General features: G+C 46.4%; 1 protein-coding gene across 8 annotated transcripts; it reads right to left on the reverse strand.

Annotated features, from left to right (window-relative positions):
- Positions 1-89: 89 nt before the first annotated feature.
- LOC120903477 lies at positions 90-16307 on the reverse strand. Of its 8 annotated transcripts, none has more exons than XM_040312927.1 (7): positions 15923-16307; positions 9677-12728; positions 8816-9128; positions 1641-6547; positions 1431-1554; positions 1157-1336; positions 90-1057 (listed from the first exon to the last, which is right to left on the reverse strand). In XM_040312927.1, the coding sequence occupies exons 2-7, from the start codon at positions 12712-12714 to the stop codon at positions 659-661; spliced, it is 8961 nt and encodes a 2986-aa protein (XP_040168861.1). In that variant the 5' UTR covers positions 12715-12728; positions 15923-16307; the 3' UTR covers positions 90-658. The 8 variants fall into 8 exon arrangements, with proteins under 8 accessions (XP_040168861.1, XP_040168862.1, XP_040168859.1 ...); XM_040312928.1 differs by lacking the exon at positions 15923-16307 and adding an exon at positions 15487-15594; XM_040312925.1 differs by lacking the exon at positions 15923-16307 and adding an exon at positions 15136-15310.
- Between the last annotated feature and the right edge of the window lie 3739 nt (positions 16308-20046).

Genomic DNA, 20046 nt, shown 5'->3' on the forward strand with positions numbered 1-20046 from the left:
AGAAGATGGTTTCCGAGATCTTCCAATCCCTCGGGTTCGGTTGGCAACCCGAATCATGCGAAAAAAGAAAAAGACAATAATACCACTACTTTTGAATTCTGTGTTTTTTTTTTTTAATTTGTTCTTCCACTCTCTGGACACATTAAAGTTACAAAGTTCAGTACAGTTATGTTTAACCATTTATGTGTATCTTTGCTTAATTCAAAACTATCGTTTTTGGTGTGAGTGATATCTACAAATTAACTTTTCTATAGATCATACATAGTGTTTGCCATTTGTGAGGCCTAATGCATAACCTTAAACCTCACAAACCACAAGAGTCATCCACGATTACTTGGAGATCGCGAATCGGATTCAAACCCTGCCGGCCTTACAGCGTACTGAATTTCTATCATACATTTCTAATTACCCTTGTATTAGCCATCAGTTCGTAGAAAACCGAGTTCAAATTGATTGATGAACCGATAACACACCACACCGTGGTTCACAAAACATACATTAGTTGCCATTTCCGCGCCAGGGGAGCATTTAACAGAGGTCCTTAAGATGATACCCCCGACAGCAGCAACGTGCTGCTGTTCAACAAAATCAATTATTTTTGCTTAGATCATTCCGGCAAACCGTGGAGCAATTCACATAGTGCCTCGATTTTCACATACTAATCGTCGTCAATTACGATCACGGATTCCTGACCACCTTTGCTACCGCTCACGTCCGTCGCAGGAGTATTCTTTGCGGTCGAATTCCTTGTGATTGAATTCCTTGCGGTAGAATTCCTTGCGGCCGTGTTCGTTGCGGGCACATTTTTTGCGGTCGCATTTTTTGCTGTCGTATTCTTTGCGATCGCATTCTTGGCAGACGTATCTTTAGCAGACTGTCCCGTGGCAGATTTATCCTGTGCAGACTTCTCCGGTGAATCCTTTGCTTCCGCAGACCCTGAAGCTTCTTTCAGTTGGCGCAGCTTCGCCTGATTAGCACGACGTTGTTTCATTAAGTTTTCACGCTGCTGCTGCAACCACTTGCTCTTTGCCTTCACGGAGGTGATAATTCCAACCGCCTGATTTGGAAAGAGAAAAATGTTGTTTAATTTGATTGTTGTGTGTATGTTTATAGCTAGACAACAACAAAAAAAAAAAACGTCAAAATGAAACCTTACCCGATCGTAAATTTTGTCATCGTTTTCGTAACATTTTTCGTCCTCGTAGAGTTGCTTGTTGTAACACTGCATGGCTAGCTTCATCCTCATAAGATCTTCGTACAATGCTGGCAGGGTGGATTCCACCGATTCCAGCTGCTCCTGCTTAGATACATTAATAATACCATACACCGTAACAATCTAGAATCATTATGGAAGCGGAAGAAACAGAGTATGTTACATTAATGTACTCCTTGCCTGTTCGATCAGTCGTTCCTTCGGACACGGTACTTACGCAAAACTGGTTGATAACGCTGGTCATTCGTTCTTCTGGTCGTAGCGGTAGCGAACGCTCCTTGAACTTCCACTGTATGGCTAAATTGTACGGTCTGAACGCGTACGTATTGCGTTGGATGAACCTGTGTGGTACAACGAATTCAACGAAGTTGTGTCAGACAAATTGATGCTATTTAGGATGTAGGAGAATCGTTCGTGCAATACGTACTGGTTCAGCAGCGTCACGGCAGCTTCAAGATTGTGAACGCTTACAAGCTGCTTCTTTACCGTCAGTTCCTTCATGTGTATGATCACCTCGCGTTCAAAGCGCACCACCTCCACCAGTCCAAGTCCGGGGATTTTCGACTCCAGCACGCCCCTGGTAAATGGATGCTCGCCCAGCAGCTTCTCCTCTTGTGCTTCGCTCAGGTACTTCAGATTATCCAGCAACCCGCCTGCTGTTCCAGCCGATCCGGGCGGGATGACACTGTTGCCAACGCCTCCGTCTGAAATACGGCGAGCGCCAGCAACATCACCGTACCTCGCTGTTGCGGCAGTAACTGACACACGTGGCACCACTTTAGTCCGCGGCATTGTAATGGTCGATGAGGATGATGACGACGATGATGGTGATGGAGTAGCGGATGCATTTAGAGACGCAGATGCTGGTGCAGGGATTGCTGATGATTTTGCGCTGCTGCTACTGCTGCTACCTACAACGGCTTTTCCATTCACGGAAGTGGACGATACTGATGGCAACAAGGATTTCGCATTGCTGCTCAATATTCTAACCTCGCCCATCTTTCCATTCACGACAGCAGAGATCGCTGACTTGGCGCACGTTGTACCTTCTCCTAGCATGGCATCGTTTTCGATGGAAGTTAACAGCGAGCGCTTCATCTTGAGCAAACCGGACGTAGGGTTGAAGCTGTAGCCGTCCTGTTGGCCCGTTTTGGTTAGGTCCACTCGACGCGCTATCATTGCAATCTGTTCCTGGCTGAGAATGGTTTTCTGTGCGTATGCTGTAACGCCATTTATGGCGTTCGATCCAGCTACGACAACGGAGGCGGTGGCGGCAGGGGCAACGGAAGTGCTGCTGGCTGCGGTACGATCAGCATTTCCACTTGTCGAGGCTGGTGGTTTCATCTTTTCGTTGCTGCTTTCGTTATCATCGTCGAGCCAAACTACATCGTCCTCATCATCTGATTCCTGCACTACCGGAGCAGGCCTGCTGACCTGGACGCTGACACGCTCAACGGCCACGGAGTTCAGCCTCGGTCTCGGTTTCGGTGCTCCTGCCACACCAACAAGCTGACGACCGGACAATTCGTCGGCGAGACTTGCTCTCGTTGTACTCAATGCCCGTACCGGGACACCCGGTGGAGCATTCGATGGTCGCGATATGCGAAGAGCGTTTTGCACCACTTTGACCGGTACGTTACTTTCGGCGGATTTCAGTGGGGCAATTGTGAGTCTGCTTACACCGTTGATCGATCTTGTAATCGTAGTTGAACCCGACTTTAACGTCTGTGGACCCGGTAGCGATATTCGTGTGAAACTGTTCCGTGCGATCGTAGTGCTTGCTGGAATCCTTATACCACTCGATAAGGTTCTTTCGACACCAGCGGCATCAGTTATTCGGATCACTTTGGCCGCGGGTGCATAGTTGGCTGCAGGCGGTAGCGGTGATGATTGACGCTTCCGGTTCGGCTCATTGCGATTCTGATCGCCCGACACGCTTTTCGTGACGCGTTCCTGTTCCAACACTTTCTCTATTTTGCGCTTCTCTTGCTGGTTTTGCTTCATCGTTCCTTCCACCAGCCGGAACAGATCTATACCGATTTGTTCGACCGCAAACTCCCGCCGGGGTTGTTCGTTGGCTGCGTTGCTATTCTCCGTCGACTCCTTAGCAGTGCCCAAGTTCTCATCTTCGTCATTGTCGTCCGAATCCAGAACAACAACGTCATCATCTAGGTCGTTCGGAACACTAGCGCTCGGCGTTTGGTCCTTTTCGACCGCAGTGATTGACTGCCGTGCCTGTTTTTCCGGACCAACGGTTGCCGGTGCCGGCGGCATGTTATTTCGCTTGAGCAGTGATCGTTGTGCGGTATTGCAGCTGGTGCTAGCTACCGTCCCGCTCGGTGCCTTAATGGTTTCTCGAGGCCGGAACGAATTGAACGCTGTCTGACGTATCTTTCCCTGCACGGATGCTACTCGCGATGTGACCACATCGACCCACCAGCCGACAGTTCGTTTGGTGTTGGCAGGCATCGGTATTCTGTTCTGCCTCTCGTACACTTCCCGCTCGTACAGGCTGCCCTGCACGCTCTGGCAAAGAATCACATCGATCTTGGTCTCCGAGCTTTTGTACGGGCCAAGGAAGAGCGCATTCCCTTCCTTAGGCAGCGCATACATGAACGGTCGCTGCTGCCTTTGAGGCTGATTCGGTGGGGCAGGATTGTCGAGGCGAATTGCTTGCGCCGTACGACTGGCATCGTAAATGGCTTTCTTGATGCGGCCATACGTTACGCAGCATTGCCAGCTCGGCAGGTACATGTGGCTGAAATCGTTCTCAATCTTTATCCGCATCCACCGGCAATCCGACTCACCGCCCTCCGGCGTGTCGGCAATACCGGGCAGCAACCCCAGCGGAAAATGTACCGGTTGCATGGCTTTGGGCACAATCTCAATGTTCGATTGAGTGCTGAGCATGTTGGTGGACGGTGCTGGTTCAATATGACTGCTGCTGCTGCTACTGCTGCTTGGCGTTTGCTTACTCGCTGTGGCCTGTTTGGTGGATTGCTGCGCTGTGGTCGTCTTAGCGGTCGTCGCCGGCACCATTTTGCGCTGGTAGTCATTGAGGCGTGTACGAATCTTTGAATTGGCAATGGTGGACGGCGCTTTCGGGATGTTCGAATCGGTTTTGAAACACGTTTCGTCCACCTTGAGAAAGCCGCAAAAGTGCCAGAAATTTTCGTTCCCGTATAGCACTAGCGCGAGCTCGTTCGTTTTCACGTTCTCCACATTGCAGACGACCATTTTCATCAGCAGCGATGGCCGTTCGGCGACAATCATCTTGTCGATCGTGAGCCGCCGCGCACTGATCTGGTGCTGCACGTTCGGTACGAGCTGCTGCTTGAACGGAGCTGTCGCGATGACTGTCATTTCAAGCCCGTTGGTAAGCGTCAAATCCAGCACGTCGATCTCGGCGAGCGCAAACGCGTTCAGCAGCTGGTTCCAGCGGCAGATGTGCATGATACCCTTTTTAGCCGGGTTTATGTGGAGCGTCTCACGCCGCAGCAGCTCGTTGATGTGGCGCATCAGTGAGCACAGCTGACGGTCCGTTTGCTCTATCGGGCTGCTGGCGTTCTGGTGCTGCGTCACCGCTTTGGCTACTCTTTGGGCGTAGGCAGATAATTTCGGCGGCTCTGGGTATGGTTCAATGTCGTCTAGGTCATTCGCCGGTTCGTTTTTCATTTGTGGAACACTTTCACACGATTGCGCCTTTTCAACAGCAGGTTCTTCCGATTCGGTGCTTTCGTCCTCCGACCCATTGCTTGCCGACAGTATCTGCACGATGTACGTGGTTCGGTTGCGGTACGGCATGGTCCGTTCTGGTGGCATGCCATCCTTGAACGCCCGTCGCGCAATAAACGATCGTCGATTGCCGTTGATGACCAGCTTCTTCGAGCCGTCGGAAAGGATGTTTAGCTGTGGTTCATTGTCGATGTTTTCCTCGGTGTCTAGCAGCAGAATGTTTATGAAGGCCAGCCTGACCTCCGTGCTGGACGTATCATCGGGCGTTTTCTTCACATCCGGCGAGTTTTTGTACTCACTTAGCATAAGCTGTTTCAGTTTGCGCACCGACATGTACTTGACCGGTATTTCTGCGGCCCCTTGGTCCTTCGGTTTGCTGGGTGGTGTTGATTTTTTCGCCGTAGCCTTCGATGATGCTGAGGGCAGATGTACCATCGGCGCAAAGCTTGCAGTTGATGTAATTCGCTTCAGGATGAGGTTATTTATGCCTCCGGAAGCTCGCTTCGGTTTGACGACAGTGTACTGAGCGTCGGCCCCGGTGGACTGACTTTGTCCGGGTGCTTTGAACACATCATCATCCTTCTGATGAGCTACCGATGATCGTCGCATGGCTAATGGGACACTCTTCCGTGCAGAGCTAGCTGATTTTCCTGCATGCGCTACTGAAGGGCGCCGAGTGGAGGCTACCGACCGAGCAGACACCTGCCCGGGAACCATTGACGCACGTCGGGCACGGAGGGAAGAAGCACTGGCGGTAGCGGTTTTCTCTTCCAACGAAGTGTGGAGCTTCTTCTTAACAACCTTCCGTTCGTTCGGTGGTTTGTAGGATTCTTCCGAACTATCCCGTCGTTTCCGGCTGACAGGGAGACCACCCTTGGGAGACTTGCCATCGCTGCTGCTGCTACTGCTACTGTGTGCAGCCGGCTCGGTATAAGCCTTTTCAAACGAATACAACCGTTTACGGACGCTGGCGATTGGTGCAGTGTCGTAGGTAGGTTGTGCTGTTTCCGGCGTGCGATTCTTAGCCCCCATCATACGACCACTGGACGTGCCATCAGCCGGCATCAGCACCAACGAAGCATGGTCGGCCGAATACGACCCATCCGATGGGAAAGTCTTTCCAGGCGAAAGGCAACCCTCTTCCGTGAAGGAAAATGGTTTACCCTGGGTAGCTTTGCCATCGCAGAAGCATCGGTACAGATCGTGAACCATGCACAGCGGTTCGATATCGGCTAGCTGGGGCAGTTTGGTCAGCAGCACGTGCGCGTGCCTCATACGATCCGCCGGCGACAGAGGTTTCGCATTCGGCGGCGGTTTACTGATGTACTGCGACACGTCCTTTGCGCTGCCACCGTTCAGCAAACTCTGCATGCTCAGATCGTTGTAGTAGTCGTCGTACTTTTTGGGTTTTTTCTTCTGCCGACGAGATTCGGTCTCCTTGTTGTGCACCAGTACGGTTGTGTTTTTGGTCAGGATGACGGTGTGCGTAAATTCACGTTCCTCTTTCGCCAACCGGGCCGTCGCTTTCTCCCGAAGATACTTCACGTCCGCGCTAGTCAGAGCATTGGCTTCGCCCTTTCCCTCTGCAGCAAGATCCGTCTGAAGGAAAACAAGAAAATATACACACGATATTGTACTCGTACGACTTAACAACATGTCCAATCATCGGCTCAAGCCCCGTATGGACTGACTATCCTGCTATGAGTATACCACAGTACAAGCCACATATTTTCAAGTGCATTGGTGGCAGTGCTGTAAAATGTCACTGTCAATGTCATAAAAAAATCTGACTGAAACAAAATCCATATCAGCGTCACGTACTCAATTGTGATAATCAGAGGTGATACTCAGAACGATTGGTGTGACCGATCAATACATGCTCATGACATGTTTGCGACCATCGCATGATCAGTCATTATGTCATGGCTTTTTATACTGTGATCAGTTCTGCAAAATGTCAATGACATAGCCATGGCAAAGTCCGGCTGAAACAAAACAATGTCAGCGTCACGAGCTCTACTGTGATGATCAGAAGTGATACTCAAACAGTTGTGGCGTATAAAAATCGAAAAACCAACTTCATCGCAGGTTAACGCCATAATCATTTTCTTAAAATAGATACATAAACCTAGTTGAAACCAAAATATTTCACCTTTTTATTTTAAACTTACTGAGATATAGGCCATCAAATTGTAAACTTTGTGTTTTTTGTCCCAAATTGGAGCTATTTTTCGACCGAACATAAACCATCATATTTTAGTATATGATGCTTAGATTTTGATAATCAATGTGTCGTTGGAAAGGTTTTTTGTCATACTTTGATGTTATGTCTGAATATTTTACAAAAACTTGTTTTTAAAGTTCATAAATGATTGAAACCCAAACATCTCTGCTGAATTTTTGGATATTTTCATTTTGGAGAGTGATTTTTTAAATAAAAAAGAAAGAAAAATAAAAAAGATCAACATTTTTCCTACATTTTGTCGTTAAAATTAGCTGCGACCATCTGCGATCCCGAAAATTATTAAACTTTTTCTTGAAAATAGCGCGAGCGAGGAAAAAAAGTTTAAAAAAGGTCATAAGGTAGGAATCAGCTCTTTTCCAAACAAACCATAACAACACAAACTTTTTCAGCGCGTAATACTTTAAAAATTCATGTTCAGTCAGAAACTTATTCCACCTTCGTTTTAATTCCTAACACTTACTGTTGATGCTGTTAACTGATACGCAATAATGCAATGTTGTGAGCGATAATTATTAAGTTTTATTCGCTAAAATTTACAAAATGATACTTTTTGAAGCCTTGCATTCTAGCTTTCATTCGACAATCACGGAAAAAATGTCATTTGACACAATGATATTTTTTTGATACATTCATTTGAATTATTGATTTTTCCGTACTTCAAGTAAAGTAGATATTCTTCGAAAATTGGTCCTTTTTCGTGGTTTTGGGTGGTTTCTATACTCCTGTAAGTGAACACCATTTTCCTGGTTGACTGAGTTAAAATATGAAAAGTGGTCTAATGACTAAGTATCGGCAAATGCACGATTAAGCAGTTCTGGCATCACATGAAAAATGTCAAATGACAATCATTCTACTTTTTTGCAATCATGTCATCGCAAAAGCATTGATTGTTATTGCACAAATGATTGTCGCTCTTGAACAGTCGTGTCATGGTAACCATGAATATCATGGTCGCGACAATTTTTGTCGATGATGATCACAAAAGTCATGGGAGATATGCGGTGCTTGCGAGTGGTTCCAAGAAACAAAATGAGCATGGTTTCACGCTCTGTTTGACCCGACAGACAATCAGAGCAGACAGAGCGAGAAATAATTATCATTTTGTTGTTGACAACACGCCAAGTGTATTCCACGAATGTCGTGATTATCACCGACAGAAAATGTCGTGACCAAGTGAGTGACCAAGGGTTGGATGCTAAACAAAATGTCACCAAGTATGTGATTGATCCTCTAACTGTTTGAGTCTCGTCATTGATCATCTCAATTGGGTACGTGAGCTGATTTGAGTTTCGTTTCAGTCATGAGTGTTGGTGACTGAAACAGTGACATTTGGCAGCAATGTGCACTGTTAAGCTCAGCTTGTCAGTCAGAGTGTTTCGTTTGAATCAAGCACTCGTATGTCGTATTCGTCATGTCATGACGCACATTCATTGAGTATCACCAATTCACATCATGCTACCAGATATGTTAATTGTTTTCGAAGGTGAAAATCTTGTGATGCTCATTACATTTTGCAGCACTGATTGGTGGCATAGGAAGGCCTAGCCCGACTAAGGTTTTTGTGCCAGATAGGAATAGAAATCTTAGTTCATCAGCAATCAGATTGAACGACAAGTACTTACCTTCACTTCCTGCGTTTGATTGGCAAGCTTTTCTTCAAATCCACAGCTGCAGCCAAACATGCAGCCACTCTGCCGGCAGTGCTGCCTTCGGTCGGTAGCGGCCACGGCAGCAGGTTGGGAACTGTGCAGCACGTCGCAAATGCAGCCCAAGGAACAGTATTGCGGGTCGCATCGTTGTTGCTGTTGCTTCTGCTGCCGGGTGGTTTCAGCAGAACTGACCGCGGGATCGCTAGGGTCTTCGATAATGGTTGCGTTGAGACGTTTCATCTCGCGGCTAGTGGGGAAGGGGGAAACGTTTATTACGTCAGTACACCTGTTTCAATGAGATTTGAGTGATGGGATGACACAAGCGGAACATGATACAAGCATTAATTAATAGAGGGTAAGGGTTTTTTTTAATCATTTGCATTCCTGAAGTTTGGGTTAATGTAGCTTTCGAGGTTAATGCCATAATGATACGTATATAATCCGTAAAAACATGATTATCTACGATCTAAAAACTCAAGACTAGACGTGATGATCATTCGAAAATTCAAGATGCATTTGTTATATTTTGATGTTCATTGATGGGTTAAAGGAAATGTATACCAAAATAGATACAAAAATTAGTTTAGTTTAAGTTTATCACATTAATTTGCATTAAGAATCCATCAGGCTACAAGCAGAAAAGACAAATTGAGTGGAGCACGTTTAATTCTGCATTAAATTGGATCTTTCAAGCATACATAAAGTGATAGCAAAAAGCAATCCAACGAAATTCAAAAGAAGCAGCAATAATATGTTATATGAAAGATTGTTAAATTAGTTACCCTACACGAATGCACAAACTAGAAACAGTATGATGTAAAAGGTTATGCTTACAGTAGTTTCAACTTGACTGGATCGACCGTCTTGCTGCCGCTCTCCGAAGACGGTGCAGGACCGCTGGGCTCGGCAGCAGGGGTAATCTCTACACCTGAACCAACATCGCTGGCTGCAGGTGCTGGTGGAGTGCAGATCTTCTCAGCGCCACCCACAGCACCCGACACCGGTGGTTCATTCTTAACTGGCATAGGCTTCACATCACCACCAGCTCCCGATGCCGGTTTCTCAATCTTGATTGGCATGGTCATCTGCTCTCGGGATGGACGCGCACCGTCCTCCCGCTTCACATAATCAACTTCCGGATCGTCCTTCCCCAATATATCTTCCGCAAGCGCGATAGCTACGGAATCCGTAATGGCGCTAAGCACATCGGCACACACCAACTCATCCAGATCGATTTCATCGCCTTTGCCTTCCTCCAACGCTTTGTCGATTGCTGCCCGAAACGTCAGCTTTTCGTCCATCAGTTTCCTAAACTCCTCGACGTCACAGTGCACTGGCGATCCGGGGCTCGCCATAAAGCGACGCCTGATCAACATGCGGCGCTGATTGTTCAGGTACGGCAGCTCAAACACGAACGATCGCTCTTCGCTCGCGCTGGGCACCGTTTTGTCCTCCTCCCGAGCACCATCGGCCGTCAGCGTTGAGACGGCAAACCGCGCCCAGTTTTCCGTAATACCGTCGTGCGGAAGGATCATCTTCAGGTACGGCTTAACGAAACCATCGAGCGGGCGATTGAGCTTTGGAAACACCTCCAGCTCCACCGGCGGCATTTTGAACACCTCCAGCTGTCCTAGCGTCGGATCGTCGTCGGGCGACGGTTGCAGACACTTTGAGGACAGGGGACCGGGCTTGGTGCCCGGATAGGAACGTTTGTTTTGGTAGCCGGTATCGTTGGACGTGGTGCGATACAGGTAACGGGCAGCGTCGTTCATCATCCGTTCCTCTGCATCCGATTGGGAGGATTTGTTTCTGTCCTCTGAGATATTCAGCTTCACTCCCTCGGGAAACGGTGGACAGTGACATTTGCTAACGTAGTGAATGCGATGACCGTGGGATGCCACCACCGGGCTAGAGTACAGTGGGTTCCGCGAAAGCGTCTTATACCGATGATTGCCCCGACACCCGGACATCTTGATCGTGCGGTTATCGATGGTAATTGTTTGGAAGTAGTAGCGGCCCTTCTCCGTTCGCAACCACGACAGCGCTCGCCAGGTGTCGCGGGTGAACGGAATCTGCTGATCCTGCAGCTCCTTCATGCGCTGGAAATCGAGCGCGGCATCGATGTTCTTGCTGCGCTTTTTCAGAAATTGAAATATTTTCGACTCATTGTCGATCATCAGGTACCGCACATCGTTCTCCCGCTGCACCAGGATGCGCTTTTGGGCCACGGTTCGCGGTCGCACCATATCGTTCGGTCGCTGGGGACACTCGAGCCGCGGCGGCAGCGAACCGAACGAGATCAATCCTTCCTCGCGGAACAGATCGCTTCGCGTTTTCGCGCCCGTTTCCACACTGTCTGCGTCCATGCTACTGCCGTAGGCAAGGAATGGAGCGAACGGTTGCGACTTTTTCACAATCGGCGTCGGCAGCAGCCCCGGCAGGCTCGGTTTGTCCAGCTTCACTATCTCGCCCTCGTCGAACCCATAGAACTCGGTCGACGAGTTGGAGTTTGCGCAGTCGAGATCGAGATTGAGCGTTTTGTGCAGCTTGCCGAACACCTTCGAGACCCGCATCTTGCGCGGCTCCTCGGGAATTTCGATGTACCTCGGGCGGGCGGCAATTTTCGTACGATCGCGCAAACTGCGGCGCCCCTCGCTACCGTCCAGACTGTTGTCGGAAAAGGAGGAAGGTACGGTGGCCTTCGCCGGTGGCGATAGGTTGAACTTGTTTAGCAGTGAATCGACGATCGAGCGATTTTTACGCTGCTCCAACGGTTCCAGCTCTATATCGCACGTGTACGTTGGATCCAGTATGTCGGATTTGGACGTTTCGAGAAAGCTGTACGTGCGGGAGTCGTCCCTCGTTTCATCTTTCACCGGTGTGCTATTGACACGGTTTAAAACAACCGCTGCCGGTGACATCGTTTCCAGCGTACCGTCTAAAGGAACATTATTTTCTTTGTTCGGATCAGCATCCTCGGTGGAGCAGTTTGGTGACAGGTCGATTTCGGTTTTAACCAACGGTCCTCTCTCCGCTGGATCGTCCTCCGTGGATGTGCCATTTCCTTCGACACCGTTCTCAATCGGCTTCGGCGAACCATTATCGAGGGGTGCTTCGTCCTCCGGAGCGTCCACGACTTTGCTCTTTTGCATCGACTCTACCTCCTCCATCCTTTCCTGCAGCATTGCCAGCAACAACCGAATGGCACACTGTATCGAGTAATACTCCTTGATGGTGCTGAGCGTGTCTACCCGTTCGGTATGCGAAGTCGTCTTTGGAGTTGCCCGCACGAGTGCTGTACTTTCTTCACTCGGCGGATCGATACGTTGCTCTTGAGGTGCCGCCGAAGATGGTTCTTCCTCCCGAACTTGGCTAATGTCACGACGTTCCTCTTCACTTTCCTTCGTTATGGCATTTGAATTCACCGGAACTTCGCTTGCCGCGGCATCAGTCGATCCATCGGCAGGTGATGGCGCGTGGTCGGTCGCACCGTTGTGCGTTGAGGCACTTTGCTTTGCGGACAGCGTATGCTTGACGCGCTTCTGGAAGTAGTGTGGTATGGCACGGCGGGCCGCAAACGTTTGCACCAGCCTGATGGCCCGTTTTTTGACCAGCGCCAATCGACGGTTCCGATGTTGGCGCAGATCCGATTTGCAACTACCCTGGGGCAGTGGCTTATACATTAAACGGCAAATACGCAACCGGCACGGGTACGCCTTCGGATCAGCGTCCTTAGCGCGGGGGACTGATGCTAAGGGATAAACCGGTGGTGCACTGTCAGCACGCAGAACGCTCGACTTCCGTCCCAACCAGCAGCTGAAGCTCGGGCATTCGCAAGGGGGGCTGGGTTTGTATGTGTTTGATAAAATCATACAAGAATGGGAACCTAGAACGATACGAACATCGATGGATAGGATTACATGTTTGCAACAGAAGGTTCAAGATCTAGCACTTGTGGAGGAATCCTTCAAAATAAACAATTTAATGAAATTGCCGTGAGCCAATATTAACGACTTATAATAGACACATTTTGTAATAAACTTGATGAAACAGGAAAATAATCCTACACGGATTGAGCTATAACATAATACAGCAATTTGCTTATTTGATTGCCATCAAATCGATAAAAGTGCAAATAAAGATGGCGCCCAACACACACCTAGAAAAGCAAAATACGTGATCGTGTTTGTGCCAATGGTAATTATTTTCTAAAAATGCATATTTACACCCACAGTCACGTTCAAGTATTTCTTCACGAAAATGATCATTTTTTATCACAAAAACAACGTTTCCGTGATTTAAAAAAACTATCAGTTAATTTACACTTTAAAATATGTTTTTTCCACTATAACAAACGCTCTGCATTTGCTTTGTATGCAACGCAAAATGAAATAACTATTGTAACTTAGTTAAAACGTATAACCAAAGGCACAGAGAGAGACACTTAAATGTGGCCGTCTTGCATGAATTAGTTTTTCTTTTTTTCCCACCATTCATGTCCAACGCAAAATGGCCAAAGGTGAACAAGTGAATGATGGTAATGAAAATAATGTTACACATTTTTCAGCAAAATTTCTACTCCCCACCTAGAACCAGCGATGGCGGTATTGAAACACATTTAGTTTTTCGAATCATAATTATCCCCCTCGTTTCTGTGATTCTCTATGATTCTTCCGCTAGACGACTCGAGGCAGGAAAGGAAAAGCACACAACTGTAGTAAAGATAAAATGGCTGACTATATCGATAGGATGAATGGGAGAGTACGGAAACGACACTGACGACGGGGCTACAACAAAAGCAAAGGGAGAAAAAATAGATCAATCCCAGGATGACGACCTTGGACATTTGGATTTTAGGCACCATTTGCGCAACCATTGACATTAATCATTCAAACTAAATTATGATTTTACTATTATTTTATTACATATTGATCGGAGAAGAAAAACATACGAAACTAATTAGGTTACAATGGTTACATTCTCGAGATAATCCGAACAAAACCGGTGAATTATTAAAGAAGAAAAATAATAAAATAACACCTCTAATTAATTTAACTCATTACTCCATTACGCGGTGCTGTAATGTAGCGGCTACCAGAGAGACGAATTTAATATCCACATTCTCGCACACGCACATAAAAACCCGCAAACCGCAAGCAGGAAGGAAAGGAGAGGGAGGCGGAGGATGTGCGTGAGGCCAGACCGTGAAATAACTTCGTTCACCAAAATTCATCTTTAAGCCATAGATAAACACACAAACACACACGCGCATACATCTATCCTTATCGAGAGACACCTACACCTCCCTTTCCCCTCCACACTCCTGCCGCGCTTCCTACACAATGTTGGCAAAAAAACATAAACACAAAAAAGTCACTTCAATCTTCAACAGCCATAAGATGCGCTTTTCTGCACCCACACACACACACACACACACACACATTTTCTTACCATTCCGCAACAATGGCCCGGACATGGCTGTCGCGGCGTTCATCGACCGAACCGAGTAGTGGAAATGGAAATGATTGTCCCCTTTGCCACAGTCGCACACACCCCGTCAAACACACACACAAACGCACACAAAGCGGTACAAGCGGGACAAGGTATCACAGCACACCCGGGGGGATGATGCTTCGCTTCCTAAGCCCACAACGTCTGGTAGCTACGTCGTGAAGAAAACATTCTTCTCATGTGTCACACAACACCAGCAGCACCGCACACCGTGCATCGTGTTCATTAATAACACCGTCCGGGGCGGCACGGGAGAACTTCATAACGTTTGACAATTGTAACAACAAACAGGCACAGCCAAAGGGTCAGCACAACTAACAGTCAAAACTGGGACGGGGGCGATGCGGGAAAAGCACAAATATCATGCGGTTCTCGGTGCGTGATGGTGGTTGCGGCTGCTGCTTCCCATCCGACGCCGAGCACAATCGATACGCTGCTTCAAACGCAGTGTATTTCTCGCAGCTGGCTACGAAAACGCAGCAGCAGCAGCAGCCACAGCAAAAGGCGAGAGGAGCGAGAGATAGAGAGAGCGCGACCAAGTGCGGACGAACAAAAGAATGACAGGTAAATTAGATCAACATAAAACTCACTGAAAGACAATTTCACGGAAACCCACTGTACCTGATGAGTTATGTAAGAGAACTGTAAACTCCGAAGCATAACGTCCGACACGCAACCCGAAATAAGCAAATAAAGAATTCCACCCGAACTTTACATATCTACTCGCACCTCACAGAGTAGTGAAAATATTCAACCACAGTGAGTCACCATTTTGCACGTACCACCCCTACACATCCGTTCTGATCGCGCACGGTAAAATCACCTTCTCTCGAGAATCTTCTTTCATTACCGGAATGTTCCACATGTGCACTCCCGAACGACTTTCTACCGAATGGCCGACGTTATTGCACGACGAAAGGAAAACTTTTCTCGATCGAACACAGCTAGCTAACCACTTCGCTTACCCGGCGGCGGCCATTTTGTTTTTTCATCAGGCAACACAAAAATGGCGATCGTGGTGCGTAGGCTGCACTTCACATTTCTGCACACACACTTTGATATTTCGGTCAAGCTGTCATGGTGAAGCGAAAAAGGAATGTGCGGGATGGGGTTGAAAAATGAGCAACATGTACCGTTTTACAACGAGGCTGTGTTTTCTCTCCTACTATGAAATAACTGCCTGACTGATCTGAGCAAACCCGCAGCCGCACCAAAGCTAGGCGTACTTTGTTAGGTTAGCCGTTTCCGGTTAAGGCGTTTCACGGTGACATGTACAGTCTACCCGATGACAGCATCAATTTTGGCATGATCCTGTAACACTGGAACGCGTCTGACTCACTTCCGGGGTTCGGGAACGCATTCTAGGGGATCGGAAGTTTACTCGCGATGACAGAACTGAGGGGGGATACGGGAAACAGATGCGTAGTAGAAGGGCAGATTTGGGGAAAAAATCATACGGGAGTCGGGGTAACACTTGCCAATAGATAGGAAACTGTTCACACTACTGGGGTTGTAATATTATCGAACACGACATCACACCAACACTGAACAAAAACAAAAACAACTCACACTCAGCATCCCGCTGTACGTTCCTTCGCTAGGGATCCGAGGGCTCCAACCGTGGGGGATCCGACAGCCGCGCACTGTGGCAACATTTTAAAAATGGCGGCCAACCTCAATCGACAGAGCAAACGCGCCCCGTCGCCATTGTCTGGGCTTTCGTTCGCAAACTTTGTTCGGACACGGCCGTGGCCCGCGCGAGTAATGTTTTCACCGACACCGTTTCCAGCGCGAAAAAACACAAATCGTCGCAGACTTGGACTTTTTAGCTTCTGCACAGCGTGGCAGATCTAGATCTTCTCTCATGCAGGCACACACAGCCGACCGTAAAACAGAATTCGATATCCGTGGTTGAATGCGCGTATATCCTCTGCGCCGCTGCACCCTGTTTCACTGTGAAGGAATTGCTTTTTTTTGCTGCTGTTTGCAGTGCGACGAGCAAAACTAACCTCCCTGTCGGAACTGTCAAAACCCGCAGGCCCGCACCGTTGTTGATATTCGTCCACCGAGCAGCGGGGCCGTGTGTGTTCGTGAACCAGATGATACGGATTTGATGTTCTCGGTGAGTAGAAGGAGATATATTTTACACGTTGATATTTTTGGATGTATGTAAAACAATATTAAGATGTGATTTAAATCGTAAAATTAGCAAAAGCGTACAAAAATAATGGAAATCGTTTTTCGTCCGTTGCTGGGAATGATGACAGATCGACAAAGCGAACAATATGTCGGCCGATCGGACTGAAGCCGGCTTGAAATAGGGGTGCCATGTTTGTTTTCGGCTCTGTTGCTAAAACGAAAATAATTTTGAAATGCATTACTTTCAAGCAATTTGACTGGGGCTAATGTAATCATTGTGGTCGTAATAATTACATTATCATTATGGTCGTAAATGAAATCGACATTTACGTTAAACAAAGTTTGTTTTATTGCATGTTTGTCCGTTTTATGTCTTTCAAATGCATGAGTTTTGTTTGAGTTCTAATGGTGAGTTCTTTTTAGTGACCCCGTTGTTATCTGTTTTGAATTTCGTAGTTTTGTCGACTGTATAGAAAAACACGATAGCGTTTTTCACTTTATGGCAGTTGGCCTTCTTTATGCTCTAAAATCTACACGATATTTGACAGATGGCAGTATGTTGTCAAAATTATTCACCGCTGTGGATCGCCTAGAAGCACTGTCACAAAATAGAAAACATTTAATGTACTGAATAATTTTCTTCGTTTGTTTAGATGTTAAAAAAGTTAAATAACCTTATTTCTGTTTTTAAATAACTATTTACCAACCAGCCTAGTAGGGGGCGGAATACATTTGAACCACCCAGGTGCCTTGTGTGTACTAAGCATAGCAACTGGACTCAAATTACAGTGGAGCGCCGTTTATCCGGGTACCTTTTATCCGGCTTTCTGTTTATCCGTGCTGTCGAGAAATGACAGTTCAATACAAAGGTGACATTGCGTTATGAGGAGGATATTTAAAAAAGCGGTTATAAGAGCACATTATCATAACAAAAAACACTATAATTCATGGCAAATTTCAAATATTCTCATGGGAAAACATGAAGTCAATAAAAACCTATCAAAAAATAGGATTTTATAAAAAAAAAACTAATCAGAAATTGATGATAAAATATATCATTTGACTCATTATCCGTGTTATTCGCTTATCCAGTCGAGGTCAAGTCCCGAGAAGCCCGGATAAACGGCGCTCCACTGTACAGGGCTGTGTTAATGTATGCTGATTAACTCATTGAATATACATAGCAGGATAGTCATTCCGGCGTATTGGGAACGGCGTTCAAACGGGGTTTGAACTCATGAGGGCCATGTTGTTAATTCGTGCGAGTTTAGAACTTAATTATGGCAGCCAGAGGCATCACCGGAGGGTCCTGAGCGAAATAAAAGCAAAAAAAAAACTACTACTGCGAGATCAAAACCCATGGTGCTCAAATGCAGTGGCCTGTTAGCTTATGAAAGATAGCAGGTTATCGATTCTCAGTGAGAATTTATCACCTCTGCATTGAATTGTTCTTCTGCATACTTAAAATCTGCCACTTAGGTTGGTTGAACGAGGTTGAAGTCTGAGTGAAAGCTATGTTGCTGTAACGGGATTTGTATAGAATCTATTGTGTCTTTGGCTTGCATCAGGTACTTTATTCAAACACAAATATAACAGTACACATCATAAATAATAACAAGCACAATACACACTATATATACTCGGCCGCGCGCCAGCCGTACCGTGCCCTGCCGGGAGTCTTGCTCGACCGGCTGCTCGCAACACTTGCTTGTCCGAGCGCACAACACACACTAAGCGGCCCGCGCTTAGTGTGCGTACGACAGTGTGCGTGACACACTGTCGTCCCCTGGACATTGACCAGTGGTAGCACAACTACCACGGCAAGTCCAGGGGTCGGTACAACTGCCCACAACAGAATCCAAACAGAAACAGGGAATCTTATTTAGAACCTAGTCTGTTGAAGCATATAAAATATGTAATCGTTTGAATTCTTCTTCTATTTGGCGTAACGTCCTACGCGGACATACCGGCCTATACAGGCTTTAAAGACTTAATTCATTCCACGCATCCGGATAGTCAGTCGTTGCTACGGGGGCACGGTCCATTCTAGGATTGAACCCATGACGGGCATGTTATTGAGTCGTTCGAGTTGACGACTGTACCGCGGGATCTCCCCGTTTGAGTACACTGTTCGAATTGCAGAAGCGTGGACGTCGAGCTCGTGTAAACATTTTTTGGAGTGTACTTATAGATGAGCTTGGTGAATCAGTTTCTCAATACAGGTGTGTTATAAATTCGAAAGAAGAGTTTAAGTTAATGCAGACACACGGTATTTTTTTTATTGTATGGAGAATTACGCGTTTGCAACAACTACATATAGTTCACGAGGTATAACGTACCTGATTTACGCGGACAGCTCCTGGAGCAAGTATGGGCAGATTTTACAGGTGCGGTGACTTTTGTGGTACAGTTTAAAATCATTGACACAAAATATTATACAGTAAAACGTCGATTATCCGGGGGCAGATTATCCGGCGGGTGGCTTATACGTGCGTATAAATCTGACAGCTGTTCAATCGTACGGCGAACATTTGCAGCGATAGCCGATTGGGCAACCAGTGTTTTGTGCAGCTCTGGTGTCTGGTGATCTGTCTGGTGGTTTTATCAAATTTCAGTTTTGTTCATGAACGGTTGTTAAACCTATAGTTTTTGATCAAAAAAATATTCTACTAACGATTAATCGATTGATTAAAAGTGCGAATTTGATATTTCTAGGACAATTATCCATTAAAGGAATGAAAGGTTCTACGCCTTGACAGTGAAATAAAGTGTAGCGCCCTCTATCCGGGTAACTTTTATCCGGCTTTCCGTTTATCCGTTCTGTTGAGAAATGACAGTTCAATACAAAGGTGACATTGCGTTATGAGGAGGATATTTAAAAAAGCGGTTATAAGAGCACATTATCATAACAAAAAACACTATAATTCATGGCAAATTTCAAATATTCTCATGGGAAAAACATGAAGTTAGTAAAAACTGGGTTATTTTTATCAAAAAATAGGAATTTTTTAAAGAACTAATCAGAAATTGATGATAAAATATATCATTTGACTCATTATCCGTGTTATTCGCTTATCCAGTCGAGGTCAAGTCCCGAGAAGCCCGGATAAACGGCGCTCCACTGTACTCCTTCATGAAAGATTCTACATTGGCCTGAACCAATTCATTTTTTCTGGCAAGGTAAAAGCTGTCAAACGCCGTTTGACGTACCAATTCCATTCCAAATTCCCCAATGTGATAGGGTCTTAAACCTCGTCGTGATTTTGGGTTCAATACGTTTAGTAGAACGCTTATGAACATGTTGCGGCAACATTTCCGTATTTGTTCATAAACATGAGTTAAAATTAATTTGAAATTATTTTGTATCCGTTTTGGCATGTGCCTCGTTCAATCGGTTCAGCCTCGGTATCCGAAAATGTTTCTGCAGCAAATAAACTTGTAAAGATATTTAAACAACTAAACAGCGGTTTGCTTCTCGTGCAAAAAAAAGAATAAAAAAATCCCGCAAAATGAGTTCGATCATACGATTTTCCAACAAATGTATCCGCAACATT

Source organism: Anopheles arabiensis, chromosome 3, assembly GCF_016920715.1.
Source record: "Anopheles arabiensis isolate DONGOLA chromosome 3, AaraD3, whole genome shotgun sequence".
Classification (NCBI taxonomy): domain Eukaryota; kingdom Metazoa; phylum Arthropoda; class Insecta; order Diptera; family Culicidae; genus Anopheles; species Anopheles arabiensis.

Bases quoted from the DNA above. Each gene is read 5' to 3' on its own strand.
- LOC120903477 (XM_040312921.1), bottom strand. From the start codon at position 15,013: ATGCTTCGGAGTTTACAGTTCTCTTACATAACTCATCAGGTACAGTGG. The intron at 12,729-14,943 runs GTGAGTTTTATG...GTATCGTTCTAG, and splicing joins TTCCGTGAAATTGTCTTTCA to GTTCCCATTCTTGTATGATT. The intron at 1,337-1,430 runs GTAAGTACCGTG...TAATGATTCTAG, and splicing joins GCGTTATCAACCAGTTTTGC to ATTGTTACGGTGTATGGTAT.